The sequence below is a fragment of the Hipposideros armiger genome, unplaced genomic scaffold (genome assembly GCF_001890085.2).
Source record: "Hipposideros armiger isolate ML-2016 unplaced genomic scaffold, ASM189008v1 scaffold_138, whole genome shotgun sequence".
Lineage (NCBI taxonomy): Eukaryota > Metazoa > Chordata > Mammalia > Chiroptera > Hipposideridae > Hipposideros > Hipposideros armiger.
The window spans coordinates 2,737,495-2,750,680 of record NW_017731488.1 but is presented as its reverse complement, the minus strand read 5'-3'; the positions used below and the strand labels follow the sequence as shown (position 1 = coordinate 2,750,680).

General features: G+C 50.6%; 1 protein-coding gene across 1 annotated transcript; it reads right to left on the bottom strand.

The window, feature by feature from the left end:
- Window positions 1-7,187: 7,187 nt before the first annotated feature.
- SFN (stratifin) lies at window positions 7,188-8,617 on the bottom strand. The gene has a single exon (XM_019650136.1). The coding sequence runs from the start codon at window positions 8,475-8,477 to the stop codon at window positions 7,731-7,733; it is 747 nt and encodes a 248-aa protein (XP_019505681.1). The 5' UTR covers window positions 8,478-8,617; the 3' UTR covers window positions 7,188-7,730.
- Window positions 8,618-13,186: the final 4,569 nt, after the last annotated feature.

Here is a 13,186-nt window from a genome sequence, read left to right as displayed (position 1 = left end):
GCCTATAAGTCATTACCAACTTTTGCTATGGTAAGTAGTGCTGTGGTTAACATCCTAGAAATGCAATAGCTGACATTTTCCAGGTTCTGGATTCATACTGCCAAAATGCCTTCTGGAAAAGTGCCACTTTACATCTCACAGACACTGAAGTTGCTCCTCTCTCTTCCAGACCTCACTTAGCAAATTATGAACAACTTCTGGAGGGAGGGAGGAAACCATCTCTGAGTACCTTAGAAGGGACCTTTAGATTATTTCTGCTAACCACTGACATTAGGGTAGATGCATTTCTAAATTGGGGAACCCACCAATTGGAAGATGGCATTTGGAATTTGTCAGAGACCATAGATAATTGGGAAGGCTTCCAGCCCTGACAAAGAGGCTTAGGAGAGGGGGTGACACCTTAAGGTCCACAGAGGTGAAGCACAGCCAGTCTGCTTTCAGCTGTTTCTCAATTAGCAAAATGCTCACCCCAGTTGGCTGAGAATAGGAAGCCCGATTCCATTAGGGTCTGTGGAAAGGTCAATCTTGGAGATTCTCTGTTCTTTCTTAAGGCTCCCGAGAGGAGGGAACTGACTTTAGATGTATCCCAGCATTACCAAGGCCCACCCTGTTTTTGAAAGCAGTAGGGAGGCCCAACTGCCTCAGACTCCTGGAGGAAGTCTCTAGCAAGCTGAGTAGCCCCCTTCCTGTCCCTTCCTTTTTCTTGTCTTGCTCCTGGCCATTGAGCCCTGACCCAGCCTGGTCTGGGATGCCCACCTCCTCTTCCTGTCCCTATTAGAAGGAAGAGTCCCAAAGTAGCATGTATCTCCATGGCATCATGCCTGCTGAGGACAAAGGAAGCCATAGCTTAATTTACAACCCTTGTGTCCTCTATTTCCAGCCAGGTAGCCAACTTCAGACAGCCCCAGAAGCCCAGGTGGCTTAAGACTGAGGAGCTGTGAGGGGATGGGATGGGGATTTGGAGCCCAATTAAGGTGAAAAAAAAGATGAGTATTGGTAAAGTACTCTGGACTAGAATACATAGCAAAGTTTTAATTTTTTTCCCCCATCCAGAACGCTGAAGAAGTTGCGGAAGAGGGAGATGAAAGGTCCCATCAAAGCCATCCCAGGGCCGGCCGAGTGGCGCGTTGGTTAAGAGCTGGCTTGGGATGCCAGAGGGCCCCAGTTCGGATCCCACATATGAGGGCCAGTGACACTGCCCTCTACAACTAACATGTTGAACAACAGCTCAACCTGGAGCTGGGCTGCCATGAGTCGTTGGCGATGGCGTACGTAGGCTGCGGCAGTGGGTTGCCATGGGCCTACCGTGTGTAGCCAGCAGCCAGCATGAGCGGCCAGCAGCCGCAGTGAGCGGCCGTCCAGAAGCCAGCGACTGATCTGCCTCGCCCGGGAAGAGAGCAGTGATGGTGCCAACTTGGGCCAGTGAAGCAACGTCCTCCACAACTAGACTGAAGAACAAAAGGACAGCAACTTGTCTGTTCCCCTTCCCCCAATTCCCCACCGCTGTTCCCATCCCTCAATTCCCCAATAAAAAATCTTTTAAAACAATGATAATTAAATAAATAAGCCATCCCAAATAAAAATAAAATCTCAAACAGTGTTCTTTCTGTGCAAATACAGCTCCTCACACTGGATGGTGGCCTCTTCCTATAAATCCTGGAGCCTCCACATTGCTCTGGATCATAGAAACAGCATGGAAGGGACATTGGGACATGAGTAAGATTTCTCCCAACTCATAAAGCATACAGTGGTCACATAATCTATCCTGAGTTAAAAATAAGTCCCTTCTGCAGTCAGACAAGGAAATTACAGGTTAACTTTATTCCGGAGACTCTGGAGGAAGGAAGTGGGGAAAATGTGCCCGCCTGCCCCTTCCTTCCTTCCCTCCTTCCTTCCTCCTTCCTTTTTCCTTCCTTCCTTCCTTCCTTCCTTCCTTCCTTCCTTCCTTCCTTCCTTCCTTCCTTCCTTCCTCCCGCCTTCTCTTTCAACAAATATTTATTAAATACCATAATCTAATGTATCAAGTACTGTCCCTAGCCACAAATTGAGGACTCTGCATTCAGAGTCTGGGATCTCCCTCTTGTATCTCTAAACAGAGTTAAATTTCCCAGAGAGCAGTAAGGAGAAGATTGGGTGGAGATGAGAGATGAATCAGCCTCTGACACCCCCAGGGTGACATACCTGTCTGCTACCCCCACAGACATTCCTGGCTCCTGACTCAGTGGGTAGGTGGGGCTGGAGGGTTCTGAGAGGAGGGGGGACCTAGCCTGCAGAAACCTACCTTCCTTACCCCCCACACACAGCAGGGATGAGGGGATGGGTAGGCCCTGTGAACAGAGTGAAGAATTGAAAAGGAACAAAGGATGTAACCAGGTTAAGGAAATTTTAACTTGATGAACAAACCAGGAAATTGGTCCACTACAGTTTTTTCTCATTTACAGTGATTCCTTTCTGATGGGCCCTGAGATTGAGAGTAGAGTAAGATTTTGATTCTTAGAAAGTTCAAGGTAGGAGCGGGGCAGCATAGCATAATGTGGTTCTTTTTAAACTTATTTTTAATTCAGGGAATGCCAATATACAAAACACACACACGTGTGGCTATTTTAGCTAACGAGTGTGGAAAGGGGAAACCCTGACTACTGAGTTCCTGCGCTGTGGCAGCTTCTGACGAACCCTCTGAACGTAGTTTGAAAACAGCTGTTGGAGTTTAAAAATCATGGGACTTGGAGTCTGACCCATTCCACTCCCCGAGCGCATAAGTAGTTGAATAACCTTGGTTATTAGGTTATTTAGCTGCTACTCTGAGCCTTGGTCTCTCCATATGCAAAACAAAGATGATAATACATATTGCTATGAGGATTAAGGTATGAAACTGCCTGGCACACGTAGTCATGCCAGCTGCTGTTGTTAGGGTACTCTGTTCTCTAGGAAGAAGTGGGGCACTGTTGGTTAGATGAACAATCTTGGTACAAGCATCTGAAATCAGGTTTTCCTGAAAAGGCACTGGACATTTGGACAGTGGACGTGTGTATGTATAGGAGTATCTTGCCTTTCTGGAAGAAGCCACAGTGGCCTGCCTGACTCCAACGCCATGGCCTCCCTAGGGTGCCAGGTTTGTTCTGAGAAGGCACTGGACCCCAGTGCTTTGCTCCCCATCACCTACCCCTGTGGATCTACGGAGCCAATCTAGACTTTGCTCTCTGAAGTAGTTACATATAAGAGAAGAGTAGATATCTTCTCTAGAAAATTTTAGATTACAGATTTCCCCCATACCACTCAAGTTCTTGATAGAGGAAGATCTTTGCAAGCCCTCCGCCTCTGTTTCCTGGGGGACACTCTGGCAGTGTGGAAAGGATAGGGCTGGGATTATCTGAATCTTTGTAAACCCAGTCTGTCTAGACAGCCCGGCCTTCTGTCAGAACTAGCTGTATCTCCATTTCTACACAGAGGACCTGGCACTAAACCTGACTTCCAGGCATTTGGAAGAGTAGTTTTCAAACTAAGTTCTGAGCACCTTTCCTGTACACAAAACCTTGCAGGAGACACTGGGGAGAAAGGAAGAAGCATGGGACAAAGTTACTGTTTTTAAGAAGCTCTCTGGGGAGATAAGAAATAAACCCAGGTCAGGGCCAGCTGAGTGGCTCAGTTGGTTAAGAGCTTGCTCAAGAGTGCAAGCTCTGAGCAACAGGGTCATGTCAGTTCGATTCCCACATGGGCCATTGAGCTGTGCCCGAGCTGAGCTGCCACTGAGCTGCCAACAGGTGGCAGGATGGCCCAGCTGGTGAGAACATGTGCTCCTAACAACAAGGTTGCCTGTTAGAGATGGCGGTCTACAACCGCCCGCAACTAAAGACTGAACTCGGCACCTTGAGCTGAGCTGCCACCAGGTGGCTCAGAGGATAGAGCATGTGCTCTTAACAACAAGGCTGCCGGTTCGATTCCTGCATGGGATGGTGGCTACGCCCGCCCGCAACTAACCCACTCGCAACTAATTGAACACAGCACCTTGAGCTGAGCGGCGCGACTGGACTTGGAGCTGAGCTAGCTGCATCCTCTACAACTAAGATTGAAGGGCAACAACTTGGCTGTTCCCCTTTCCCAATTACCCAATAAAATCTTGAAAGAAAGAAAGAAAGAAAAAGAAACCCAGGATATAGCTACAAACCCAGAGGTAGAACCAAGTAGATATGAAATCATAACTGAATAAATACCTATAAAATGAAAAGCATTGGTAGGATAGACAGCACATATCCAAAGTTCTGTATATGTGTTAAGGGGAGAGGAAAGGTGACTAGTCTTGTTTTGACCTGAAAACGGGCTTTGAAATTTGGAGAAGTTTAAAAGAATGTGCTCAAGTGGTGGCGAGGACAATAGGAAGGGAGAATGGCCATGAAATTTCCAGCAGAACTTGGCATTCTTACCTGCTTTGCCCTCTGGGACTGATTTTTTAAAACTGAGATATAATCCACATACCATAAAACTAATCTTTCTGAAGTGTACAGTTCAATATTGTTATAGTCACAAAATTGTGCAAATATCAATACAATTTAAATCCAGAACATTTCATCACTCCAAAAGAAACACTGAAATTTAAAAATTGGCAAATCTAGGCCAGAAAAAGATGGCAAGAAATGCTTACTGAAACCCCACACTGGGTAACAGTAAGAAAGCTTTACAGCAATTTAAGAAAAACATGTCAAAGATAAAAAGGTCTAAGACCCTCATGGTCAGAAGCTGGAGCCCAAGCCAGCCCACATCGAGCTACCGGATTTGATGATGTTCCAATCCACAGCATATGCTTTTGAAATTCTTCAACACCAACACACTACCTTAGGGTAGGTAGCTCCTTCCTTTTCCCATATAGGGCAACTATGAGTGGTGTAGAGGGAGTAGGCAGTCAGAGGCTGAGAGAAGAGAAAGAAGTTCCTTTCCCAGGACCTACCCCATTAAGAGAAAGTTACCAGACCTGTCTGGTAAGAGAAATCAGGTCACTTCCATAGCTGAGGGGGAGCCACTTGCCCTAGCCGAGTCTCTGCCTGGTTTGGAACCTTGAAACCCAACACACTTCCAGGAAAGGCGGGGAGAAAACAGGAGACCCAGGAGGCATCAGAGTGGTCTTGCCAACTTCCTCTTTAGAATTACTAGCTCTATAAGAGCCCTTCAGTTTTGAGTCTCATAGGTGTGACCAAACATGGACTCTAGGGAACCTGATGAGGCTGGACTGAGTCCCCCCAATCTGGCCAGGTGGAGGAGTGACCACTTGATGTCAGGCCAGCATTCTCAGGTGGCCCACTGAGCACGCAGGTCAGTTTTGGCAGTAAAGCTGCTCCTTCGGACTGGGCCTGACTGATGATTCTGCTTTTGGCACAGAAGTGCTGGGTAAATCCTAGACCAGGGGTCGGCAAACTTTTGAGATGGAAGAGCCAATCCTGTCCCTCACAACAATTTAAAAATTATTCGAGAGCCATAAAACAAATGAAATCACCATTATGTGAATAATATCCTTTAAANGTACCTTGTTTCCTCAACTTGATCATAAGCTTTGAGATGGCAGGGACCACTTCATATAATTTTGTAGTCCCTAGCACAGGGGTCGGCAAACTTTTGAGACGGAAGAGCCAATCCTGTCCCTCACAACAATTTAAAATAATTATTCGAGAGCCATAAAACAAATGAAATCACCATTATGTGAATAATATCCTTTAAAAATTTTATAAATGAAACTGATAGTTTTTTCATTTTCAATTTTACTTCAGAGCCACATGTACCCAAAGAGCCGCATGTGGCTCGTGAACCGCAGTTTGTCGACCCCTGTCCTAGACTACTGGTGCTATTGTAGAATTAATAATAGCTAACATGTACTATGGGCAGTAGCATTTATTAAGTGCATTTATTTTTCTCAAATTTCACAGCAACTCTAAAGACGAAGGTACTATTTTTTTAATCCCTTTACAAATGGGGACACAAAGTAAGCAAGGTTAAGAACCTTGGCCAAGGCAGGCTGGGAGACAAACCCAGGCAGTTTGACTTGAGAACCCAGATTCTTCACGTTTTTTTCCCCCATCAAGAGCCTTTAGTTCAAACCCCTTTTGATACAGAAGGGGAAACTGAGGTCCAGGGAGGTATAATAGCTTTCCCAAGGTCACACAGCCAAGTCAGGGACACAATCCAAGCCTCTTGGCCACCAGTTCAGGGCTGCCTGGACTCTGATAGGTTGTGGGGACGCCTTGGTGGCCTTTTCCAAGTCGGTCCTGCCCGCCAGCCACCACAAGTTAAGCAGATTACTCAAAGGGAAGGGACTGCTTTTTCCGCACCGCCCCGTCCCGCTGCTCTGATGCCGAACTCTCGGTCCGGGCGGGTAGCAACTTGTCTAAGTGAAACCCGGAAAGCACCGCCCCTCGGCGCTTGGCGGGTGGCTGGGCCCCTCAGCCCCGCTGCGCGTCGCCGCACCCGCAGGGCCCGGCGGGCGTCAGGAAGACGCGCCGCGCGCGTCCACCGCTCATTATCCCATTGGTCAGCCTGGCCCCGAGGGCGGTACCCTGAGGAACCCTGTCCCGTGATTGGGTGAAATGGGCCTCGGGCCCGCCTCCAGCCTTGGCTGTTAAGGCGGGAGCGAGCGAGGTGGCCGTAGGCTCTGGCGTGTGTTGCAGCGGGGAGCGCAGAAGGCAGGCTCCGCTGGCCAGCACCGGCCTCCGCTCCCACCCAGCTCGCGTCTCCTCCCCGTCATCCCGTTTCATTTTGTCCTCATCCGCGAACGCTAGGGGGCGTTTCCCTCTCCTCGGAGCTGGGCGTTTAATGGCGGCGTCATACCCTGGCCCCAGATCGTACTTCCCGCCTCTCAGATCTGAGCATTTCCCTGATGGGACTGACTATTCCTCGCTTTCAAATCCGTGGTGCTCAGTGCCGCTCACTACAGCATATTCTATGCGACGCTGTATTCAGACTCACACCTGAGACTTCACTGGTTCCCTGTCCCCTCAGATCTGAGCTCTTCAGCGGCCTTTAGGTTCACCTGACCCTCCTGGGACCAAACCAATTTGTTGGGGACCACCCTGATGGAGAGAGCTGGACCCCCACCTCTCACCTGGAGTCACCGGCTCCAAATCAGAGGTTCAAAGTCAGGCTTTCTGTAAATCATACACCAATCCCAGTCCCTGCCCTCCACCAATAACTGGAAAAGACCGGAGGAGTGTCACAGGGGAATTTTATTGAGAGAAACATGGTCACACCCAGCAGACATGCTTTCCCTCTCATTCTGGGTCTTGTTCACACACACACACACACACACACACACACACACACACACACACACACACACTCTCTTTCTCTCTCATCTCCAGCCTCTGCCACACGGTCCAATTCTCACAATTCTCAGCTACAAGGGTGGGACACTCCTCAATTCCTAAGATCCAGGGGCAGCGGGGGCAGGAGGGAATCAAGAGGGGGTAAGAAGTGGCCCGGTTCACAGGGAGAGTCTCGAGGAGGGGGTTCAGAGAGCAGGGCTAGGTGGGATGACCAGTGGTAGGAGCACGCGACAGCTGCAGGAAGAGGAGCGTCCTCTGGCTCCAGGTGGTCTCAGCTCTGCTGGTCCCTCTGTGGAGCCTCTCTGAGCTGGGTGGGGCAGAGCATTTGGGGAGAAGGGTTGGGCTTCTCACCCCATACTAGTCCTCTCTGCCAGGGGTGGGGGACTGGAGCGGGCAGGGCAGGGCAGGGAGGGCGGCAGGCGCGGCTCAGCTCTGGGGCTCCTCAGGCGCCTCGCCTCCCTCTTCCCCGGCGTTGTCGGCCGTCCACAGCGTCAGGTTGTCTCGCAGCAGCTGCATGATGAGGGTGCTGTCTTTGTAGGAGTCCTCGCTCAGGGTGTGCAGGTCAGCCATGGCCTCGTCGAAGGTGGTCTTGGCCAGTGAGATGGCCTCCTCAGGGCTGTTGGCAATCTCGTAGTGGAAGACGGAAAAGTTCAGGGCCAGGCCCAGGCGGATGGGGTTGGTGGGCGGCATCTCCTTCTTGCTGATGTCCATGGCTTCCTGGTAGGCTGACCGGGCTGAGTCAATGATGCGCTTCTTGTCATCACCAGTGGCCACCTCGGCCAGGTAACGGTAATAGTCGCCCTTCATTTTCAGGTAGAAGACCTGGCTTTCAGCGTCCCCAGCCTTCTTGATGAGGTGGGTGTCCAGCAGGCCCAGCACGGTGTCACACACTCCCCGGAGCTCGGTCTCCACCTTCTCCCGGTACTCTCTCACCTCCGGTCCCTTCTCCTCCGAGCCCTCCTCATTGCTTTTCTGCTCGATACTGGACAGGACCCTCCAGGCAGCCCTCTGGCCGCCCACCACATTCTTGTAGGCCACTGACAGCAGGTTTCGCTCTTCACAGGATAGCTCCTCACCCTTTTCCACAGCACTCTTCATGAAAGCTGCCATGTCCTCATAGCGTTCGGCCTGCTCAGCCAATTTGGCCTTCTGGATCAGACTGGCTCTCTCCATGGCTCTGGGGACAGACAGACAGGCGGTGGGCTAACTGGCTGCCTTGGGACCAATGCTGGACTCTGCGCCTCTGCAGCTCTCAGCCTGCCTTTTGGCTGGATGGCCTGGCCCAGAGCAGGGTGGGGAGGGAGGGGCCGGGGGTGGGACTGAGGCCCTAGACCTACTTCCCTCTCCTCTCCACACCCTTTCCGGCTCTTCCTTAAAGGTAAAAGGGCTGGGATGTAGAATGAGTCATCCAACAGTCAGCAGGAGAAATTTGGGTGTTGGCCCCACCTGTGTAGGCATCTTTCCAGGCTCCAGGCTGCCCCCTCTTGCTCAGGGCTTCCATTACATGAGTGTCCTCATTAGGTAACTGCCCCAGTTTCTCAAATCAGATTTTCCTTCATGGTGTCCTTTCAGGGGCTAAGGATTGCTTCAACCACCTGGCCACCTGGCCACGTCAGCCTGGGCAGACCCCATAAAGCCAGGTTGCAGGAGGATGGGGTTCCCAATCCTGCCAAGTATGTTTTCCCCTTGGTTCAGGTGGTATCATTCATGTTTAGGTAGGGCTGTATAGTTTCCCAAGCACCTTCATATCTAATTTAATCCCTATTATGTATGTCTCTGTGAGGTGGGCAGGACTGTGACTATTACTCCACTTTAGAGATAGGAATACTAAGGCTCAGAGAGGGCTGAGATTTGCTGAAGGTCACACAGCTACTAAGTCCCCTGCATCCTACTTCCTTTGGTTTCTCTCCCATTGAGGCTTCTAACTTGTGAGCTCCAGGCTGTATTTAGAAGTGAGATCCAAGCTTCTTCTGGAGTCTACCTAAAATGGTTCTATCCCCGTCCTCATTCCCCCTCAGGGTCCTGTCCTCTCTTAGCTCCCAGAATGCACAGGTGGCAGCTTTCAGGGTGCCACTTAATGAGGTGTTTAACGAGCGGCCTCTGACGCTCCAGCCCAGCCTTTGTAATTAGTCACCCAGTAGGTTTGTTGGACACATTTCCCATCGCAGCACAATTTTCCCTTTCAAGTTGGTGGCCTGTTGCGACTTGTTTGAGGACTTACCCTCTGGCTCTCCACACCAGGTCACCTGCCCCTTCCAAGTCACCTGCCATCCTGTATCAGTAGAACTTACAGAGGATGGGGGCCCGGCTAGCGGGCTGTCCCACTTTCCTGCCTGACCCAGCCCACCTTCTGCCAGAGGCCGGGAAGCAGGCTTAGCTCAGTGTGGTTACCCAGGGGGGATGCTAGCAACTGGGGAGAGAAACAGGACCCAGAAAAAGGAGGTGGCAGTGACACACACCATTTTGTTTTATAGGGCAGCAGTCCCAGCTGAGTACTGCCTCCCACAGCCTGCTTCTCAGAAGTTTTCCGGTTCCTTCCCTTTGACCATGGCCTTGCCTCTGACCCTTGACAGGGGCCTCAGAGAGGGAGACTTCTCTGTTGCCAACCTTCTGTCCCTGTTCTTTGGGGCACTGTCCTCGTGTCAGCCAAGAGTTTCTTTCATCTAAAGGTGTTGGCACTGCGTCCATGAGAGTGGGTTCCTGCTTATCTGCCCCACCCCAAGCTAAAGCTCAGATGGGGCTCAGGGGTGGGGGTCCCCTCACTGGGATCCAGCCAGCTTAATTCTGGAGCCAGGACCATTTCACAGGCCTGTCCCTCCCCAGGTTCCTCTTGGTGTCTGCACACCCACCCTCCCCTTCTGGAGGGAGGCTTAGGCCAGAACGCTGAAGCCCAAAAATGAGATCTGCCTCTTAGAAGGAAAAGTAGGGACATGTCTGGGCTGATGCTACAGGTTTTCCAAGGAAGCAGAAAGGATTTTAGGCTTGCTATCCTGAAGGCTTTGCTCAAATCAGACCACTAACACAGAAAATGATGGAAAGGAAATACACTAAAATTCCAGCTTACAAAGGGTATCTTTAGGTAGTGAGACTGAGTGAGTGACTTTCCTTTTCCTATTCTCTTTATCAGTGATGAATGTGTATTATTTTTCTGAGAGACAGAATAGCCAAGTATCTTTGGAATCAGACTACCTGGGTTCAATTCTTTTTTTTTTTTTGTAAAGATTTTGTTGGGGAATTGGGGGAGGGGAACAGCGCTGGGGAATCGGGGAAGGGGAACAGACAAGTTGTTGTTATTTGTTCTTCAGTCTAGTTGTGGAGGATGTTGCTTCACTGGCCCAAGCTGGCACCATCATTGCACTCTTCCAGGGTGAGGCAGATCAGTCGCCGGCCTCTGGATGGCTGCTCACTGCGGCTGCTGGCCGCTCACGCTGGCTGCCGGCTACACATGGTAGCCCATGGCAACCCACTGCCACAGGGACTGCAGCCTACGCCGCCGCCGGCGACTCACGGCAGCCCAGCTCCAGGTTGAGCTGTTGTTCAGCATCTTAGCTGTGGAGGGCAGTGTCACTGGCCCTCATATGTGGGATCCGAACCAGGGCCCTCTGGCATCCCAAGCCAGTTCTTAACCATCGCGCCACTCGGCTGGCCCTGGGTTCAATTCTTACAAGCTGTTGTGGCCTTGGCCAAATGACTTAACCTCTGTGAGCCTCAGTTTTCCTAAGTGTAAAATGGGGCTTGTTGTGAGGATTAAATGAGTTGATGGAAAGCACTTAGTAGAGTGGATGGTAACTATTATTATCGTTTTTAAAAAATCCAACCAATTTTATTATTATAAACATATACACACACAGCACAAACATGGAGTCGGGGTCTACGAAATGAGGGAGGGCCCCACACCAGGCCTCAATTGAAGACCGGGCCTTCCCAGCTGGGTGTCCACAGGGGAAAGAAGATGGTTGAATGGTCAGATGTGCTCACTCAGCACTGCCTCCTCCGTCTCCATCTTGGACATTCCTCTGGCTCAGGGGTCGGCAAACTGCGGCTCCGAGCCACGTGCGGCTCTTTGGGAACATTCCGTCTCAAAAGTTGGCCGACCCCAGGAAGAGCCAATCCTGTCCCTCACAACAATTTAAAAATTATTCGAGAGCCATATATTTTTACATAATCACCATTATATGAAATAATATCCTTTAAAATTTTTATAAATGAAACTATGATAGTTTTATTTTCATTTTCAATTTTACTTCAGAGCCTCAGTTCACAAGCCACAGTTTGCTGACGCCTGGCGGCTCTTCCGTCTCAAAAGTTTGCAGACCCCTGTTCTGGCCTATGCAGGACCTGGGCTCTCAAGGACCTTCCTTTGTACTAGTCATCCCGCCCAGGCTTTCTAAGTCCTGGGGAAAGCTGGAGATCCCAGAACACTAGAAACCTGGGAGGCAGTGTGGTGATTCACACCGCAAGCTCCATGCCCTCAGCACAGCCCTGGGCAAGAGAAAAGAAGCCCCTTCGCTCCTCCCTCTCCCCTGCTGAATCTGGGAGCCAGGCTGCCTGACGTCTCTTGCCCGCTCTGGCCTGTCGATCCTGACTCAGTTCCTGTCTCAGGCACCTCCCTTTGCCTCCAGGGCTCCATTTCCCAAGTCTAGGAGCCCAGACAGGCAGGAGGCGGCAGGCCCCAGCAGGGCACAGAGTTCCACAGTCAGCCGCCTAAGTCAGCAGCACAGGAGCTGGGGCTACAGCCCAAAGGGGCTTTCCTCATCCTGCCTGCTACCTCCCACACTTCTGTATAGCATCCATCCTACCAGCCAGGCTCAAGGCCTCTGGTCCCATAGACAACCAATCCTTCTTAGCTGGTAATAACAGGCTTGGAAGGGTTGTGGCACAGAGAAGGCAACAATCAGTTGCTATCTATCTCCACTGAGAACAGAGGAGAGGGCTCTGATTGCAGCAGGAGGGACTCTGGTTAAGATTTCAGGAAGAACTTCCTAGGAAATGTTCTGTCTTGGAATGATCAAACCACACAGGTGACTGGAGGAAGCTATGGCATCTTCTCCCCCTGGCTAGTTGTAAACAGGAGTTCAGTTATCCAGCCAAGAGTTCACTCTACTAGTTGCCTTTGGGAGGGGATGTTAGATTACTTTTAAGTGACTCAGCTACCCTGAGACTTTTTCTCCTCAAGGCACTGCTGTTTAGAGTATCCCACATCTGCTAGACCAGTCCAATCTAGGACATAGTGTGGAATTTTGGGAAAGAGAATGGAATGAATTCAGGGAGTGGGACTGCATTTCAGCTCTAAGGCCTTGGGCAGGTCCCTTTCTGCCTCTTGGCCTCAGTTGCCCCATCAGTACAAGGAGGCCACATAGATCATCTCTAAGCTGCTTGCTGGCTATGAAAGACATTCTCTAATTTTAGGGTTTATCCCTCTAAGATCCCCTCCTCCTGAAGCAGCTGTATTCATTCCTGGGGTAGCACAGAAGGGTGAGAGATCAGGGCAGAGATCAAGTTCAAATCCTGAATTTGCTGCTTTATCAGCTGGGAGATCGTGGGCAACTCCTGTGCCTTCCTTGAGCCTCAGTCTCCTCATCTGTAAAATGGGTGACCACCTTCCTCATAGGTTTAGATGAGGAAACAGGGCCGGAGCTTGGGAAGCCCTTGCTAAATGACCGCTCTAGTTATTTTTTAGCTCTTAGCACCCTGTGTTTGTATCTCGATGTGGGGCAGAACCTGGGGAGAGGGAAGGAACTGAGCTAGACTCAGTTCAGGGGTGTGACAGTCCCATACTGGCGTTAAATCCTCTGTCCCAGCCTGGGCTGGGAATTTGCAGAGTTCAGACGTCGGCTAAGGCTTGAAGGTCTCTGGTCTCAGGAACTGAGACCAGGAGTTCA

Bases quoted from the DNA above. Each gene is read 5' to 3' on its own strand.
- SFN (XM_019650136.1), bottom strand. From the start codon at position 8,477: ATGGAGAGAGCCAGTCTGATCCAGAAGGCCAAATTGGCTGAGCAGGCC.